General features: G+C 38.3%; 1 protein-coding gene across 1 annotated transcript; it reads left to right on the forward strand.

Annotated features, from left to right (window-relative positions):
* Positions 1–3,532: 3,532 nt before the first annotated feature.
* On the forward strand, positions 3,533–19,051 carry nmur1a (neuromedin U receptor 1a). Its single transcript, XM_063495441.1, has 3 exons — positions 3,533–3,629; positions 10,930–11,868; positions 17,195–19,051. Exons 2-3 carry the CDS (start codon positions 10,956–10,958, stop codon positions 17,572–17,574), a joined length of 1,293 nt encoding a protein of 430 aa, XP_063351511.1. The 5' UTR covers positions 3,533–3,629; positions 10,930–10,955; the 3' UTR covers positions 17,575–19,051.
* Positions 19,052–20,772: the final 1,721 nt, after the last annotated feature.

Consider the following 20,772-nt stretch of genomic DNA (forward strand, 5'->3'; position numbering starts at 1 on the left):
TTTCTCACACTATCTGAAGATTACATATGTGTCCTGTGTCCTTCCGCTGAGACTTGGTACACTTTATCATCATAGATGGGAAATACCGTTTTCATTGTCACCGATGACTCATGACTCAAATGACTCAAATGATCGCATGCATGACTATTCAACAAAGAAAAAAATTCTCCGATTCTTCTTTCAGCTGCTCTAGCAGTGTCTACTCTTGTCTTTGACACTTATTTAGGTATAATTTGAATCAGTACAAAATATACAAAAAAAAAAAAAACCCTATTAACATGGGTAAATAATAATGAAAGTGCTGTCAGTATTTCACCACCATTTACAAGAAACCACAGGTGCATCCTGGTTTAGGTCAAAATAACCTTCAAATTGGAAGAAGCAAACAATAAGAGTAAAATGCCAAACATATCGTTAATTAGACTTGAAAGTGTCATGTCTCAGATTATTGCAATAAACAGTGAACTGTTAGACTTTATGTTGCCACTGTAGCCAGTTCTTACCCGGATGCATCAAAAGTAAGAAAATAAACTGTAACTGCTGCATGAGTAGTTCTGGAAAAGGTCATATTTAATGCTTTGGTTACATAAAAAAAGAAGAAGAAAACACACACACACACACACACACACACACACACACACACACACACACACACAAACTTTGCTATACAAGAAAAACTAAAAAGTGCTTGTTTTTTAAAATGTGAAATAACAAGAATATAATGTATATAAAATATATGTAAAAATTCAAGCTGATGTAAGACAACTCCAGGTAGTTACTTCTTATGTTTAGTCAATCAATTATGTGCATGATGTCAATTTCAGATTTAAATAAGTCAATTTTTATTTATTTATTTATTTGGCCGGTGCCAGACTCAATAATCACAGGGCTGCACAGTGAACAACCAAATAGAAACGTGCTGAAATGCATTTTAAAAAATATGACAGATTACTTTAAATTAAGCCTCAACAACGTTGTGTTAGAAAATATTGAATTTATTGTATCAGTAAAATGGTATGAATACACTTGTATGCCTATATGGGCCATCAGCACATTATTTGAAAGCAATATGAAAATTGCTATCATTTATTATACAGAAAGGAGTAGGGTAGGATCATATGTTTGTTAATCATAACGTAAAACACACAAGCATATATATATATGTGTGTGTGTGTGTGTGTGTGTGCGTGCGTGCGTGCGTGTGTGTGCGTGCGTGTGTGTGTGTAGAGAGAGAGAGAGAGAGAGAGAGAGAGAGAGAGAGAGAGAGAGAGACCACGCTTTTATTTTGAAAGTTCAGTTGGCGCTCACCAGTTAGCGCCCTCCCTTCCTGTGTGCTATTTTCCAACATACGGGATGGTCAGGGTATTTGCAGACAGCAGCTGGAGACTCTCCCACCAGCAGCGGGCTGAGAGCGGCGTCATGCGTCGCTTCAATGTTACTTTACTGAGGCTGCAGAGGAGATTTAGGGTGCTTTGTTGGAATGTTAGGTGCTGTATTTTGCAGTTTACAGAAGTTTTGGTGCAAAATCTGAAACCTTTAAATATCTTTGGACTGTTTAAAGAAACAAGCACAAACAAGCTTGAGTAAGTCCGAACATAGTGCTTATCGTACTTGGCCCAGCATTTAATTCCCAGTGAGTGTGGTCACTTTAGATAGTCACAAATAAGAGCTTTATGCAAACCCCTTCAACTTATGTTAATTCAACAAGGCATGAATGCCAAACATGAAGGACTATTGTTGGTCAGAGTGAATAACTGTTTCCATATATTTATGTCCCCCTATATTTCCTGTTTAAAATATATATATTTTAAAAAAGTGGGATGCAAATTTGTCCACACAATGGTAAATTAGGAACATATAGATAAATCGTTCTCAGCAGAATCAGTCAGCTATGTATCAGAATCCAGCACAGCACACATAGAGTTAACCACCTGTTGTGAATGTGCGTCCTCTTTATCTCCCATTCAGAAAAACCAGTCAACCAGCAAAATTAGAGGGTGATCACGGTGGGAGCTAACTATGGTTTTGATTATATGCTTGGTGCATATGAAAGGTTAGGTGTGCATACACTTCACCTCCACCTACGGTACTGAACCTTCAACAATTCCCCCAGCTGCACAGTGCCCTGAAACAGTCCCAGATATTGGCACATTTAAGTATTTATTATACACCAGGACAGAACACACACACACACACACACACACACACACACACACACAGCTTTCAAATTAAAATTCACTTGCAGTAGAAAGATGGCAATTATGCCAGATGGTAACTATGCTTGTTTTAGTGTGAAGAAAAAACAAAAAGATTTCAATAGATGGAATGAATAGTTATTGTCATCAGAAGGTGTACAATGAAATTCAGTTTGACTTTTTCTCAAGATAAAAACAACAATAAATAAATAGAATATAAAAAAAACAGTAAAATAATTTATAAAAACGTGCAGCTCTTGTGCTTTTGATGGCACAGTGGGGTGAACCACAGTTCAAGTTGTCAGTGAGGGAATGATCTCCCTCAGACACCTCAACAAGATTATGTTATAACTCTACATTGACAGTCTGACCCTGGGAGACAGTTTCACTCTGCACCACCGGGAATGTCAAAGAAAACAAGAAGCATGCTCCTGATCATGCTCATCTCCTGTTGTGTCGTCTTTGGGGATACTGCGGGCTCTTTCTCTGAAGACCGCTGATTGGTGTCTGAATTGTTGGGAGACATGAAAAATGTGTCTGTTTAAGACAAAAGTTGTTATTTGTTTTCTGTGCAGGTCTGCAGGTCCATAGTGAAATTGCAACATATACAATGTGTAACCAGGCAACACAGGACTTTGAGAGAGCTATGCTTGGCTCGTTAGACGTGGTACTAAGCAGCATTAGAAGACAAAGGGAATAGAAGCCAAATTCAGGTAAAACAGTCAGTTTGGGCCTTGTTATTGGTGGATTCACGTATACATTGCTTTTGCAAGAATATTAATCCATAAAACTGTGTTAGCAAAAACCGAAGACGAGGAATACACTTCAAACATACAAAAACAGCTTAGTGTAGGCAACCTGTATAGTCACATATAGATATGTCCACCAAGCTGTGGAGGAGATGAACAAAAACTAATTTCCAACTGATAAGTTCTCTGTGAAAACCACTGCTACGCCACTCTAACAACGAGGTTTAAGGAAAATTACCAGCTACACACGGAATTGTGTGAAAGTATGTTTTACAGTCTACTGAATTAAAACTGAAAGCTGAGTATCTGCAAGGGTTTTTATTCTCAACCTTAAGGGAGTTCTGAGTGAAGGGAGCGCAGCTCGTATTCCTACTTTAATATCATCATAGTCATTCGAATCTAAGTGTTTGCAATGGAAAGAACTATAAATGTGGTTTTAAATGTCTGCCTGTGTTTGAACATTCATGTCTGAGAGTCTGACGTGCAGGAAGGATGGCAGAAAGGGGGAGAGCGTGTGTGTGTGTGTGCGCGCGCAATATGTATGTATGTGTGTAACTGAGAGTCAGGCTGGAGGAGAGTGCGACAGACCAGGAGGAGAGTGGAGTGAAAGAGCCACACATTGTTCAGACTTAAGGCTTCAACCTGAGTTTACGCAAAGGAATAACAACACAGGGACACACTGGAGGTAAGAGCATTTATATCCAGTAAAAAGCTAGAGATGCTCCAGTGCAGAGCTAAAGTAAATCACTGTAATGTTTATCCACTATCTGATATAGGAGTCACTTCATCGTTCAGACTTAAAAAAAATCTCGGGTGCCATTGTGTAATCAACCAGTTCATTAAACTACTACTTTGTAATTACCTTTGTTTACACAGTAACAGCGCTTTAACAGTGTCTCCTTTGAGGATTGCAGATCTCTCTCTTAATTCTCCCAAATTATTATACGCTACATGTGATCAAGTCAATATTTACTTGAAAAGGAAGAGATTCGATTTCTTTCAGCTCATAAGTTCTTTTACAAGTGTCACATACAAGTTTTTATTGAATCCAAAACAATGCATTTCTGGCTTTTTTGTATCTTGGTGCATCAGCTGTTAATTAGCCCATCAATCAGTCATTACATCTTTACATATTGTAAAGTAGATAAATGAGGTTCAAACACTTGCAGGTCTTTTTCTTGTGGCATTAACTCCATTAGAGACTATTACGTGATTTGACTTGTTTAGAACAAAGAACGTGTTGAATGAATGAAAATGTGATGTGTCAAAAATTATAAAAGCAGTGAGGTATAAAAATAAATCATGAGTATTGCAAGATACAGAAAAAAATACAGAAAAAGGAGATATGTTCTGTTTTCTCTTTTTTTTCTGTGTTCTCAGTGCCCCCAAATAAATTGAAAAGTGTGCACTGTTATTAAAGTCATAGTTTAAAATGGCTTATAGTCAGACATTAAAGTTCCCCGTTTGGCTTTTGTATAATTCCTGCAAACCTGTACTGACTTCATGCAGTTTTAAAGCTTGTGAAAAAACACTCCAACCCATCAAGAAATGACATTTTTGACTTTCATAAGAGACGGTGTCATGGCCACTTTGCTGAAACAGAAGGTTATTTTTGTCCACTGACATGATTTGGACTCACGATTTTGATTATTCATTAAATCATAGCAGAAAAGCGAAAAGTATGGTCTCTACTTCAGGGACAAAAGCTCTGACAACTGGAAAAAGCTTCTGGGTAACATATGGATTGTGGTGTTGTGTTAACAGCTGCAGACTAGATAATTGATTTCATTGCTCACTGGCCTCAAACAATGACCAATTAACATTCAAAAAAGGATGCTTTTCCATTTTCCTCAGTGATTTCTATAAGTACCCAATGTGTGATCAAATATACAATCTTTCAGAAAGCTATTCTTACTCATTTTAGGGCAATACATGTTACTTCCATAGTTCATCATGGCTCTCTACACCTATTTAGCGTCTTCTGTAAAGTTGAATTCCTTTAATGCAACTCTGTTTAAAACAGTCCAGGCCTGTATTAGCTATATTGTATTATCTGTTGTTTAATTCAGTTTAATGCACATCAGTTTAATTTGATACATTTCAGGGCTGTAATAGATTGAATTGAAACTTAATTCCATTAAACTGAATTAAAGAGTTTCTTCTCCCCGCCTTGAGGTCTGGCATTGTCACACAGTAGATACATTTGTCTGAATAATAAAAAAATGTAATAAAAAGAAATTGTCTATAGAGACTTAGAGACAAAACAAATGTGTCTGGCACAACGAGGCATTCAGATCATGATTGTGCCTGCTAAAGCTGCCCGACAGGACAGGTTAAAAAAACAAAACTACAGTTCAGGGCAGTGTACACGCAGGTGTTATGTCAGTCAGAATGATGTGGTATTCTGTTCTGGCACCAAACTAAATAAATCAGTCCATTTGCAAGTTTTATACATAGCAATGTCAAGTGGGTTCATGTTTTGCAGCTGCCAGGCAGATATTCAGGCAAAGAGACAGAAACTAATGTTACTCCAAGGTCCTACATCTGCAGTCAAACCACAAACTTTGTCCCTTTTCATCCTTGTCTATGAATTCTTACCTTTAGATCTCAGTAAACTCACAATCACTGTTCTTATATCCAGCAAAGCTACTGTACCTATAGACCAGTAGTAAAGGTAAAAATATTTCATTTTTATCTGAAGTGGTAGGTTATTTTAAATCCAGTACTTTCAGGTGCTGAGCAAATACCATTAAACACAGAAGATGTTTTCATCATGCAACTTGGCCCCAGTGGATGGCATTTTATATTTTCCTTTTTTGAAAAACCTTATTAATGTTAAAATGTGATAAACTCAAAGATGTAGAAAGGCATAAGAGAGGTAGGGAAATTATAAATAATTTTTTATTGATGGGCTCAGTTGTTGCCTCAAGGGGCTTTATAATGTAAGGTAAAGACCCTACGGTAATACAGAGACAACCCCAATAATCAAATGACCCCCTATAAGCAAACGCTTTGGTGAAAGTGGGAAGAAAAAACTTGTTTTAACAGGAAGAAACCTCAAACAAAACCAGGCTCAGGCCAATGGCCGTGCCCGGCTGGGGCACACTGTGGAAGAGAGCCAGAGTTTAATAATGAATAATGTTAAATTAGTGCAATATGGCTATATTTTACTAATGGTCAATTTTGCGTGCTGCAGAGCATCTTGTGGTAGCCATAGTTACTATGAGCCATCAGTCACACAGGCCAAGAGACTAGTTAGAGCGGTGCCTGGAGGTTGCTGGAAGTCCTGAAAGTGATCCCAAAGAGGGTGCTAGAATTGTCTTTGTCTAGTTTATGCCAATAGTCTTCCTGCAGACCTTTCTGGGAGTCATTGGGACTAATGTTAATATATATCACATATAATATGAAAGTCTGATATTACAATATTCAAGATTTAAAAACTTACAATAATTGACAATACTGATGACAATTTTGCACAGTGTGAAAGAAAACAATCATAAGGCCTTATTTTATATGTGAGACATACAGGTCAATGTATCAAAGGTTAGCCAAGGTAACACCATCCAGAGTACCTTGTTATCCTGCCTTTCACATTTTTAGGGCTAAAACACTTTAGTTTATTCTAATTTAGAAGTAGAACATTACAGGTCATCCATGCTTTTTTGTCTTTAAGGCTTGCGTGAAGAAACTGTAACACTGTATACCAGAGTGTACCCCCACCTTAAGACAACTGAGATAGGGTCCAGCTCGCCTCCCGATCTTGAATTGGTTTAATGGAAGAAAATGGAGAAATGGAACAGTATGTCACACAAAAATGAATTGGTAATCCGACCAGAATCTTGTAAAATTCGTAGACAGACAATAGGTCAGCTATAAGCACCAGATCTATTCTCAGTTCTGTATCCAAACTTGTATGGATGCAGGATGTATTTGTTATTCATTGCACTGCATGCACTGTGTTATTTCTTGGAATAGAATGAGAATCAACATATTCTGTGTCATTATATCCAAGCTTCTCTCAAAAACTTAATTTAAAATGCAATTTAAAAATGCAAATATAGTAAAATCCTTTTGCATTTTTCTTTCAATAAAATAGAACTAACTTAGACGTCAGGGACTAGAACATGGAAATACTTATGACACTACATCTAATTTATGGCAAGCTAGTACACTCTGCAGTTACAGGGGAATAGTTTGTGGTATACAATTCATTGTAATGGATTAGATGTGCCCAGTGCAGTAGTATGCAAAAAACATGCCAGATCACTCAGCACATTTTCTGTCCATATGTCCCAGAAGGTTTTAATCACCAAGTAAAATACATAATACTTAAAGCAATGCACTGCACAGAAACTCTGCTAGAGATATAGAGGCTCTACCATCACATGTAATTGTTGAAAAGACTCCTTGTGGTGTTTTATGAATCAGGGAAAGAAACCATTTCCTTTCATTAACACCATCCACTTGGAATATTAGATCTTACCGACATCTCAGAAATGTAAATTCAACTGCTACACCAGGTGCTTTAGCTAATACCAGAGCTATTATAGTGTCCTTGGAAATATTTAACTGTTTATCCACCAGAAAATAACAAATTACCACAAAGGACGAGTAACAAATACCCTGAAAATTAGAAAGGAAGCTTGTTTACTTCCTGCTCTTTCACACAGAACTCAGTCTGAATACCCCCATCACAAACTCAGTCTTTTAAGCTATCTTTGTGACATCACAGGATGCCATATTGATAAATAAATAAGTGTGTTGTACAGCTCTCTCTGTGCCCTTTTATGTGATATATTACTCAATATGGTTTCTCGGAAATTTTTTTCAAGGTCAACTTTGACCTTAGGTGCTAACAATGAACTACCTAGGTACTCTGCAAGGCCTGATATATTGTTTGAAATTTGAAGATGATCCAATGAGGTAAACTCCGGTTTTGGTCTTTAGCGACTCTATTTTTTTTTTTTCTTCTTTTTTTGCCCCTGTCACAACTTCTTTGAAATTTGTCACTGGCATTGAATTCATAAATTAGCATATATCTTTTAAAAGTCAATAAAATGTCACCGTCTCAGCATTAGATATGTTCTGTTTGATGTGTGCCGTAATTACATACAGTACAGTCAATGTTAAATAGCTCCCCACTAACAAAATAAATTAGTGTCATTCATCATTTACCATTATGTGGACATTCAAAGAGTCTCACCACTTTCGCTAATCCTCATCTTTTCCACCCACCTGACATCAAAGGGCCAAGGTAATGGAAAACAGAAGAATGCCAGTACACTTCTTGTATTGCAGGCTCCTCCTGCCTCCAAGTGTAGACCTGTCGGCCTTTGCAGGTGAAATAAATCCAAAGAAATGATAAATAGACTAATGAATTGTGCTTGTAATCGGGGGGTTTTTCTGAATGTCAATAAATCCCATGAAAAGACACAAACTAGCAATTACTTTATACTGCAAGTGTTGCTAAATGCAACCTGAATCCTTTGCCTGTTCAATTAATATTTGCTAATAACTGTAGCAGCAAACTGGAAAGACATACATTTGGGTTAAAAGTAGTGGTGATTCTCCAGTGTTGTTCATTACGTATTTTCCTTTCTGTGCTGTTTTCAGCTCCACTGAGTTCTAAGTAAAATATTAAGCTCCTTAAAAAAAATTCCACTAATTTTGTCTTTTGTCCTTTTTGGTTCTTGGCTGAGTGGATGCTTAACAGAGCATTATCGATGGAGCTGCAGCTGAGAATGGCTCTGAGAGGGCAAAGTGGTTAGAGTAAGCCAGCAACAGCAACATCACGGATCTGAAAAACAAATAATAAAAGGAATAAGAACAAGTGTCTGAAAACTTCAAGTCTGTTATTTTACTGAAAAAACCAAAATGTGATAGCAACAAAATATAGACTGGAAACAGTCGCTTCCTCAAAAATACAGGTTTAGCATCTGTTGGTCCCTCTTTCAAACATGTCTCACAGAAGAATTTGTGCTTGACTGTATTTCACAGACCTGTGTTTGATGTCAACAAAACAGTCTGGCTGAGGATGTTACCTTTCACATTAGTTTCCAGAACATCATCACACATCTTAAAGCTTTTAAAGATCTATATGTGCAGGAAACAGATAGCAATTTCAGCTTATTCACCCACTCAGAAGATAAGTAAAAACAACAGTAACAACAGCTGAAACAACAGTAACAACTGATGTAATTAAAGAAAGATGAATTAAAGGTTGTTAAAAAAAATCTATTTTAGATGTCATGACAAATGTGTTGTAACAGAGATGTATAATGACTCACTCATTACTTATTAACTCATCAGTAATTTGTCTACTCTGCCTCGTTTGTTAGTGTGATACACCATACTGAGCAGTCAGTGAAAAATCACTCATTTTTTCATCATTATAGTTTTTAGTTGGCCAGTGTGAATGTCAGCTGAAATATTTGACCATGGAGTTGTGTGGAAAGGCACATTCTGCTTTCACGGTTGATGTTAAATATTCCTGTCTTGCATAATAATTGGAGAAATAAAAAATGCAGACAGATAATTGCACGTACACCAGTCAGTGACAAAAGTCTCTTTAGCCACAGTGAAGATGAGTTCAACAGTCCAACCTTGCTAAAATTCAATTCAATTAAATCTTATTTATACAGCGCCAAATCACAACAACAGTCGCCTTAAGGCGCTTTATATTGTAAGGTAAAGACCTTACAGTAATACATACAGATTGTTATTATGATTGTTGGGTTTTTACCCAACAATCATATGACCCCCTATGAGCAAGCCCTTTGGTGACAGTGGGAAGGAAAAACTCCCTTTTAACAGGAAGAAACCTTCAGCAGAACCAGGCTCAGGGAGGGGCGGGGCCATCTGCTGCGACCGGTTGGGGAATGAGAAGGAAAGAGAGAGACAGATTCAAAAAGGTTAAAATAAACACTTTAGGGTATAAAGGTTAATAATGGTTAATTGATAATTTTTTAAGCTAATCAAGATGAGGAATCATTTGCTTAACGTAAATTGAACTAATTACTCAATATCTGTTTGGTTATAATTGCTATGCAAATACATGAGGAATCCAGTAATCAATTCATAATCTGTTGCACAACCTCTGATTTCTTTATATTTTTCTTTTCTTTTCTTTTTTTGCAACGTGAGGTTACTTCCTGAAACAGGTGCAAACATGAAAAGGAAAACAATATATAAGGAAAAAAAACATTTGTATAGTTCTGATGAGTCTCAAAATCAGTATTTTGTACAGTATAGCCACCTTTTTTCTTCAAAACAACCTAATCTCTCTAAGGCAAGCTTTCTTGTAATTTCTTTAAATAGGAATAGTTACCCAGGCTTCCTGAAGTGCGATCCAGAGCCCTTCTTTGGATGCTGGATTTTTTGAGTGCTTCAGTAATGTTGCGGTCTGACCTTTAGATAGATCACCCCATGACAGAGCCTCTACCTTGTTCTACAGATGGCTATAAACAGTCACGGTTGTACCTCTCTCCTAACCTTCTCTGTTCATTTTGACAACACTGTGAAAAATATGATTTTTTGGATATTGTTTTAGGCCTCCCACTTCTTCTTTTGTCCTCCACTTGTCCAGTTTCCTCAGATTTAAGGACCTTTAGAAGTCTGGAGAGCTACTGCTCAAGATTACTTTAAAAATGACAATAAAGTCTGGCTCCTTGGAGGTTAGATATAAAGAAATGGGGGTGGCGCAAAACTTTTGCACAGTGCTGTAATGATTTGCATATACATATAGATGAACATTACCTGACAGTTAAGTGATATGGTAAGTGCCAGAAGTAACAGTTTATTTATCTGCTATATAGTCCTGCATTCAGGGTGAGGCAGGAAATACTCTTAGTTTAATAATTATCATGCAGTTCCTGATTCTTTCCTTACTTATTTTGAAACTCATTATTTATTCTCACTATTCAGTGTTGTCTACTGTGTGTTCAACTGGATTGATGCTAATAACAGTTTTCTCTACTTTTTTCCAGCCAGTGAGCTCGGCTAAGTCGGCAGGATGTCAGCTTTCAACTGTTCGTTTGATCTAATGACTGAAAACGGAGAGTGGCTTTGTCCTAAAGGAGAAGCGTGCACCAATATTACTCATGGCATGAATGGGACCTTTCATAATCTCACACATCTGACAGAGGAGGGGTACCTGGAAAAATATCTGGGGCCTCGTCGATCACCTGTGTTCCTCCCCATCTGCCTGATGTATCTGATCATCTTCCTGGTAGGCGTTGTGGGTAATGTGCTGACGTGCACCGTCATTGCACGCAACAAAGTCATGTGGACGCCAACAAACTACTACTTGTTCAGCTTGGCCGTGTCAGACCTGTTAGTGCTACTGCTTGGCATGCCGTTAGAGCTGTATGAGCTGTGGCAGAACTACCCCTTTCTTCTGGGAACGGGAGGCTGCTACTTTAAGACCTTCTTATTTGAGACGGTCTGCTTGGCATCCATCCTAAACGTGACGGCACTGAGCATAGAGCGTTACATCGCCGTGGTCCACCCGCTGCGAGCAAAGTATTATGTGACACGTACTCATGCTAAGAGAGTCATTCTCACTGTGTGGGGTGTATCAGTTTTGTGTGCTGTGCCCAATACAAGCCTGCATGGGATTGTCTTCTTGCACAGTTGTTCCACAGACTCTGCTGGAACCATAAATGTGGAGATTCCCGACTCAGCCGTGTGCACGTTAGTGAAACCACGCTGGGTGTACAACCTGACAATCCAGATGACCACCTTGCTGTTTTTTATTCTGCCCATGCTCACAATCAGTGTTCTTTACATGCTCATTGGGCTGCAGCTAAAGCGTGAAAAGATGCACCAGGAACTGGAGCCAAAATCTGGTTTCGGACAAGACAGCTGCTGTAACATCCGCACACAACAGCAGAAGGCACGTCGCCGGCAAGTCACTAAAATGTTGTGTAAGTATATGGATCTGCTAATGTGCCAACTTTTACCTTCTAGTTCACAGTCTTGTTATGTAGTTTCTGCAGAATTGAGTGCTTAGTTAGAGTTAGTTAACTTTACCTTTAGGGACACTGCTGGTGTGATCACATAATCCCATCCCATATGGATAGTAAGTCTGTAGTCTGATGTAAATCAATAAAATAAATGTTTTAATAATAAGAAAAACAAGAAGAAAAAGTTAAATCAAGTGTCACATTGTTATATTCTATCAGAAACACAGCTTTAAAAGGGTTTGTCATGGCTCACATGTGCTTTTGCATCACTCAGTGGTGAAGGTGAAGTTAAATTGCCAGTCTTTCTCAGATGTGACATAAATAATTTATTGACCTCTATTTCAAAGCAGCGTTCGGTTGCATGATAGTAAGACCTCTAGGGTTATTGTCATCCTCATCTCAGGTCATATTCCTTCAACAAAGTGCAAAATATCGAAGCATTGTGACTTTTAAAAGGTCATAGTATTTCAACAATATGCCTGAAAGGAAGAGATCAAAGGAGCTCAAAGAAAGTAGGCAGTTCGTGCCCAACTGTCAAGAAAAGTCACTGGATGCTTTTGATGAAAGCAACAGAAACAGCCCAGCTTTTGATACCCAGCAGGGGACTTGCAGTCAGAGCCTGCAAAAAACCTGTCGAACTGTGTGATTACGAACATCGGTGTGCTTTTTGTTTTCTCAAGCAAACAATATTCTAGATAGTTCAAGCCAAATACAACAAGCTAGTTCTGTCAGTTTATTTTTAATTAACAGCTTTTTCTCAATGTACATCTTATATGCTTTGTAAAATTCTTAAAAGATCATAACAAGCGATAACTATGTGAAGTTACCGTTTCACCTCTTAGAGTACAGTCACACAGACTGAACCAAATTCAGGAAGGGTTCATGTTCATTCACTGTCTGTGCAAAGGTGAGATGTGCACACTGTACAAGACACCTTTGGAATAACAAAGTCAGAGTGTTGTTCTGAACATGGCAGCACTAAAAGAAATATTTTCACTGAATTCACTTGAGGAGATGATATAAATCCCTGGGAATGTTCTGGATACAGTTTAACTGACCTTTGAAAAGTTGGGCCAAAACAAAGCAGAAGATTTTTTTCTGGTAACTGTTCTCTTTTCAACATACTTCCTCTTTCATTAGTGTGTCTCATATTTTTGCAGTTTTCCTCAACATCTATAATATTGCCACTTTTTTAAAACATATTTTTATTCAAGGATGTCACAGGTTCTGTTAAAATAAAAATCAATCCTCAACTTTGGTGAATAAATTTCCTTGGAAATGTAAATGCCTCAAAAAACTTGTACTCTGCTGGTTAGAGTCTGTTAAGACACAAGAAAACTGAAATTAGCTTCAAAGTAACACAAAAAATCTTTTTTTCATTGCATTTTTTTATCAGTTGTTGTCATTTTCAGCCACAATAATCCAGTTGAGAGGTTTGCCAGACAGAATAATGTCTCAACTAAGTAGAATGCACAATTAAAGTCCAAACCACAAGCAGAGAAGGTGAAAATGTGGTCTGGCATTTAAAAACAATTAACTGTCTTAATTCTGCTTTTTCTTTGAGATGATGTTTTTAAGTCACGACTGCTATTTGGCTGGGAAAGGGCTAAAAATAAACACAGGCTCAAATACTCATATATTGCATTGGTTAATTCAATTCAATTCAGTTCAATTCAATTTTATTTATATAGCGCCAAATCACAACAAAAGTCGCCTCAAGGCGCTTTATATTGTACAGTAGATAGCACAATATTAAATACAGAGAAAAACCCAACAATCATATCATATGACCCCCTATGAGCAAGCACTTTGGCGACAGTGGGAAGGAAAAACTCCCTTTTAACAGGAAGAAACCTCCGGCAGAACCAGGCTCAGGGAGGGGCGGCCATCTGCTGCGACCGGTTGGGGTGAAAGAAGGAAAACAGGATAAAGACATGCTGTGGAAGAGAGACAGAGATTAATAACAGATATGATTCGATGCAGAGAGGTCTATTAACACATAGTGAGTGAGAAGGTGACTGGAAAGGAAAAACTCGATGCATCATGGGAATCCCCGGCAGCCTACGTCTATTGCAGCATAACTAAGGGAGGATTTAGGGTCACCTGGTCCAGCCCTAACTATATGCTTTAGCAAAAAGGAAAGTTTTAAGCCTAATCTTGAAAGTAGAGATAGTGTCTGTCTCCCGAATCCAAACTGGAAGCTGGTTCCACAGAAGAGGGGCCTGAAAACTGAAGGCTCTCCCTCCCATTCCACTTTTAAATACCCTAGGGACAACAAGTAGGCCTGCAGAGCGAGAGCGAAGTGCTCTAATAGCGTGATATGGTACTACAAGGTCATTAAGATAAGATGGGGCCTGATTATTTAAGAGCTTGTAAGTGAGGAGCAGGATTTTGAATTCAATTCTGGATTTAACAGGAAGCCAATGAAGGGAAGCCAAAACAGGAGAAATATGCTCTCTCTTCCTAGTCCCTGTCAGTACTCTTGCTGCAGCATTTTGGATTAGCTGAAGACTTTTCAGCGAGTTTTTAGGACATCCTGATAATAAAGAATTATAGTAGTCCAGCCTGGAAGTAATGAAGGCATGAACTAGTTTTTCAGCATCACTCTGAGACAGGATATTTCTAATTTTAGAGATGTTGCGCAAATGGAAGAAAGCAGTCTTACATATTTGTTTAATATGTGCCTTGAAGGACATGTCCTGGTCAAAAATGACTCCAAGGTTCCTCACAGCATTACTGGAGGCCAAGGTAATGCCATCCAGAGTAAGAATCTGGTTAGATACCATATTTCTAAGATTTTCAGGGCCGAGTACAATAACCTCAGTTTTATCTGAATTAAGAAGCAGAAAGTTAGCGGCCATCCAGGTCTTTATGTCTTTAAGACATTCCTGCAGTTTAACTAATTGGTGTGTGTTACCTGGCTTCATGGATAGATAGAGCTGCGTATCATCTGCATAGCAGTGAAAATTTATGCTATGTCTTCTAATGATGCTGCCTAGGGGAAGCATGTATAATGTAAATAGAATTGGTCCTAGCACTGACCCCTGAGGAACACCATAATAGACCTTAGTGTGTGAAGAGGACTCTTCATTTACTTGAACAAATTGGAGTCTATTAGATAGATATGATACAAACCACTGCAGCGCAGTACCTGTAATACCTACAGCATGTTCCAATCGCTCTAATAGGATATTATGATCAACAGTATCGAACGCTGCACTAAGGTCTAGCAGGACAAGCACAGAGATGAGTCCACTGTCAGAGGCCATAAGAAGATCATTTGTAACCTTCACTAAAGCTGTTTCTGTGCTGTGATGAGCTCTGAAACCTGACTGAAACTCTTCAAATAAGCCATTCCTCTGCAGATGATCTTTTAGCTGTTTGACAACTACTCTTTCAAGGATTTTTGATATGAAAGGAAGGTTGGAGATTGGCCTATAATTAGCTAAGACAGCTGGGTCTAGAGATGGCTTTTTAAGTAAAGGTTTAACTACAGCCACCTTGAAGGCCTGTGGTACATAGCCAATTATTAGAGATAGGTTGATTATATTTAAGATTGAAGAATTAATTAATGGCAGGACTTCTTTAAGCAGTGTTGTATGAATGGGGTCTAAAAGACACATTGATGGTTTGGAGGAATTAATTATTGAAGTTAACTCAGAAAGATCGATTGGAGAAAAAGAGTCTAACTTAACATCAATGGTACTAAAAGTAGCTGTAGACGATATTACATCTGTGGGATGATTATTGGTAATTTTTTCTCTAATGATAAAAATTTTATTTCTGAAGAAGTTCATGAAGTCATTACTAGTTAACGTTAAAGGGATGGTTGGCTCAGTAGAGCTCTGACTTTTTGTCAGCCTGGCTACAGTGCTGAAGAGAAACCTGGGGTTGTTCTTATTTTCTTCAATCAGTGACGAATAGTAAGATGTTCTGGCTTTGCGGAGGGCTTTCTTATAAAGCAGCAAACTATTTCTCCAGGCTAAATGATGATCCTCTAAATTTGTGACACGCCATTTCCTCTCCAGCTTACGAGTTATCTGCTTTAGGCTACGTGTTTGAGAATTATACCACGGAGTCAGGGACTTCGGATTTGAGGCCTTAGTTTTCACTGGAGCTACAGTATCCAGAGTCGTACGTAGTGAGGAGGTAAAATTATTAACAAGATAATCGACCTCTGTTGGAGTAGCGTTCAGATAGCTGCTCTGCTCTATGTTGGTACAGGGCATTGAAGATGATAACAGTGGGTGGATTATATTCTTAAACTTAGTTACAGCACTTTCAGAAAGACATCTACTTTGATAAACTCTACTCTCCATTGCTGTGTAATCAATCATTGTAAATGTAAATGTTATCAGGAAATGATCAGACAGCAGAGGGTTTTCAGGAAACACTGTTAAATGTTCAGTTTCTATGCCATATGTTAAAACAAGATCTAGAGTGTGATTAAAGTGGTGGGTGGGTTCTTTTACATTTGAGAGAAGCCAATTGAGTCTAATAACAGATTAAATGCAATGTTGAGGCTGTCATTTTTAGCATCTACATGGATGTTAAAATCACCCACAATAATTATTTTATCAGAGCTGAGCACTAAATCAGATAAAAAGTCTGAGAAATCAGAGAGAAACTCTGTGTAAGGCCCAGGTGGACGATAGATGATAACAAGTAAGACTGGTTTCTGAGTTTTACAGCTGGGTTGGACAAGGGTAAGCATCAGGCTTTCAAATGAATTAAAAGTCTGTCTTGGTCTTTCGTTAATTAATAGACTGGTGTGAAAAATTGCTGCCACACCGCCCCCTCGGCCTGTGCTTCGAGGTTTCTGGTAGTTAGAATGACTCGGGGGTGTTGATTCATTTAAACTAACATAATCATCCTGCTGCAACCAGGTTTCTGTAAGGCAGAGTAAATCGATTTGTTGGTCAATTATTAAGTCATGTACTAACAGAGACTTGGAGGAGAGAGACCTAATATTTAATAATCAACATTTCACTGTTTTACTCTTTGGTTCAGATGTGGATTCTGTATTGTTCTTTCTTTTTGATTTTTTATGTTTAAGTTTTTTATTGCTGGTTTTTGGTTTGTTTTTTGTCTTTTTGGGAGCTGACACAGTCTCAATGGAGATGGGTTTTTGGGGGGGTAGCAGGAGGAGAGAAGCTGCAGAGAGGCGTGTAAGACTGCAACTCTGCTTCCTGGTCCCAACTCTGGACTCTGGTTAAGCATGAGAAAAACGTGAATGTTGAAACATCCCCTCTCATTGTGTCCTTGTCTCTCTCTTGCTGTTTTTCAGTTGTGTTGGTTGTGGTTTTTGGAATCTGCTGGGCTCCATTTCACACTGACCGGCTAATGTGGAGTTTCATCAGTGACTGGACTGACACCCACTTGGAAATCTTCCAGTATGTGCACATCACCTCCGGAGTGTTTTTCTACCTCAGCTCAGCAGTCAACCCGATCTTGTATAACCTCATGTCAACACGCTTTAGAGAAATGTTCAAGGAGGTCATGTGCCATCGGCCACATCCCATCACTCCCAGAAAACATTCGCTCAGTGTCACCCGGGTGACACTTCGCAGTACCCTGAGTGATGCGGCGCTCAGCAACGGAGCTGCTGTTGTTGAGGCAGAAGACGAAGAAGTGAGAATGAAATATGAGACCAGTTTTTCTTGTTAAAAACAAACAAACACATTTTATGTCATGTTATGGGGGACACATTAAGAGAGACTTGCTTGTTCTGAGTCAGTGCATCCATCAGCTGTCATCAACATCCAGACTGCACAGATGCATCAGCAAAATATCTAAAATAGTCTTAAGTGGAAGAGTTGCAGAAAAAAAGTGCACTCCTCTGCTGAAGCTGTCAGACCGCTGTCTGTTTTGAAAACTTAACCCATAACTCAGCAAATCACACACCCCACATGAACACTAAACTTTTTTAAGAGGGGAGGCTTATGCCAATCCAGCTATAAAATATGTTCCATGAATGTACACTAGAATGTCAGCCTGAGTTTCCTGAAGTCCTATCTGTGTATAAAGTGCTCAACACAGGTCACTACTATACATTGCAAAAAAAAGTAATGCAGTACATCGCTGTGGTTACATTACTTTGTTGTTACTCCAAAAAGCACATTGTTACATAATTACCAGTTAACAATATAAACCTCCCAGTCTACTTCTGATTATCCTAGGAGCCACAAGTAAGCCTGCAGTCTGTCAGTGAAGTGCTCTATTTGGATGATATGGTCCTGTGAGGTCTTTAAGATCAGCCTGACTATTTAACATCTTGCATGTCAGGGGGAGGATTTTAAATTAGATTCTGGATTTAACAGGGAGCAAATAAAGAGAAGCTATTACAGTATGTATATGTGCTCCTTCTAGTCCCTGTCAGTACTCTCGCTGCAGCATTTTAGAATGAAGGATAGCTGGTTATAGCATACTTTTAAATTATGACATCGGTGTATTCTGAGAACCTGCATTCTCAACTTGCACTACAAGAGAGAAGCGTGGAACTCAACTAGTCCTGAAATCTACAGGTTTCTTTATATAATAACGGCAGGAGGCCACTGAAAAAACAGTTTATTTAAGCAGGGCCTTAAACATAACTCCCCAAATATCTGCCAATACACAGACTTGTTTCTATGTGAACCAATAAATGTGAAAGTCAGAAAGAAGCCATATTTGTGTGTACAGTAGAAAATGCTTTAAATGATGATATTATTGAGGAGTAATCTAGACATACAGTTTGCAGACAAAATAATAAAATGACCAGTTGTGTTGAATTTATTTGTTATTTGTTAAAATACTATGAATACAATTTTGAATGTAAAATATTAATGTCTTTTGATGTAAGAGGTAAACTACACTGTATGTATTTCATATTATTGGTTATTTCTATAATCACAAACTACCTTGATGTGCATTTGAAAAATGTGTATGTGTACTGCTTATACTGGTGTTTTTATGCTTTGTGTACTTCTTAGAGTTGTAATATAAATGTTCTTTACTCACTGTTGCCGTTCAAAGTCTCAAAGATGTAACGTTTACACTCAAACCTTTTGAGTGGATTTTTTCGGAGTATTGTGTTGAAAACAAAACATATTCAATCTTGGCTGTAAATGTGTTAAAAATACACATTCAAACCCATTTTTAAATTGAGTCTAGAATTTGTTTGTTTAGTTTTGTTTCAGGAATAAAATGTTACTTTCACAGTGATTAGCCCCACTGTGAAATGTAGGAATGGCAAAGCTTGACTTTATATCTTAATTGATCAAGCATGTAGTGAAAACTCACCTAAACTCTCTCACCATCCGGCTAAGGTCCCACTTCCACACTCTCCTGTCGTTCCTGTTATTAGCAAAGGGACTCCATACCAATAGCGACTAGGTGAGTGATGATGCGTCACAACAGTTCACGTTACTGTCCTTATTTCAGCCTCACCACCCCTGAAAAAGACAAAAAAAAAAACAAATCTCCTCACTTTAACTTTATTTCCTGCAGCCACCTGTGTGTAACAGAAACAAGGAAAAGAAGAGACTACGTGTTGTGGTCAAGAAACACATAACAAGTTATAGGATCCACATTCTCATCATTACAAAGACAACGGCTAAAACAATCTTATCTGCAGACATGCAGATGAGGGGTCAACATTCTAAATGATTTTCAAGTCAGCGTGTCCTGGCACATGTCACATGGTACTCATGGTACTCTCAGTGAAAATTGGCCTCATGTCAATTAATCAGCCACTTACCATTTTATTCTCCCCCAAAAAACAGTTTTGAGTACTTTGTTTCTGTGCCAGAACAACATATCACATAACAAAGCACCTACAGGGCTACATTTCAGATTTTTCAAAGGTCTACATTAGAAGATAACTCAGAAAAGCTGCAGTTCAGATTTCAGAGTGTTAACATCACTGTTTTTCCACAGAGGACCCTTTTAGCAAGTGCTGCAGGCTCCTGGGATGCTGAGTGTTGCACTGCTTTGCAAAACACCACATGTCTAGCTGACGGCAGTGTGGGGTAGCAAGTAGAAAACAATAGGGTAAGTGCTTTGACATTTTGGCAGGCTGTGCTTTTGCTTTTACAAGTTTAAGTTGAGGCAAATTTTTAGAATGAAACCTCGGACAAGTCAAAAGCTCAGCAGGAGTGAGAAATGCAGCTGATGGTCACAGATGGCGTGAGCAATACAGCGGTTTGTTTTTCTTACCAGTTTACACCCTGCTGTGGCACAACAGGGAAAGTAATGAAAGTTTTTTTTTAAAAAATCAAAAGGGTAAAATCAATTACAATAAACGGATTCGACATTTTTCATGACAACACTAAACCAATGGGGACGAACAACAGCAGGAAACAAATTTCACAGTCCGCCTCCTGAAATTAGATCCTTTCGTTTTCATCTATTCATCGTAGCTCAACAGGGAAACTGTAAAGGGATGCGCTTTTAGGAATTCTTATCTCAAAAAGGACCATTTAGAAAAAAGTTTCAGTTAAACTTTTTACCACACATTGCACATGAGTCTCCTCCTATCTTCCTTCTCTCGCAGCAGATGGCCCTGCCCCTCCCTGAGCCTGGTTCTGCCGGAGGTTTCTTCCTGTGAAAAGGGAGTTTTTCCTTCACACTGTCGCCAAAGTGCTTGCTCATAGGGGTCATATGATTGTTGGGTTTTTCTCTGTATATATTATTGCAGGGTCTACCTTACAATATAAAGCCCCTTGAGGCAACTGTTGTTGTGATTTGGCGCTATATAAATACAATTGAATTTAATTGAATGAGGACTGTGTATCAGGGGAAGCGCATCAGAACGAGAGCGTCTAATAACTAATAAAATCTGTTCACTAAAAACTCAAGGGATGCAGATTTGTTCACAGTATGTGT

The sequence above is a fragment of the Pelmatolapia mariae genome, linkage group LG15 (assembly GCF_036321145.2).
Source record: "Pelmatolapia mariae isolate MD_Pm_ZW linkage group LG15, Pm_UMD_F_2, whole genome shotgun sequence".
In the NCBI taxonomy this organism is placed as follows: domain Eukaryota; kingdom Metazoa; phylum Chordata; class Actinopteri; order Cichliformes; family Cichlidae; genus Pelmatolapia; species Pelmatolapia mariae.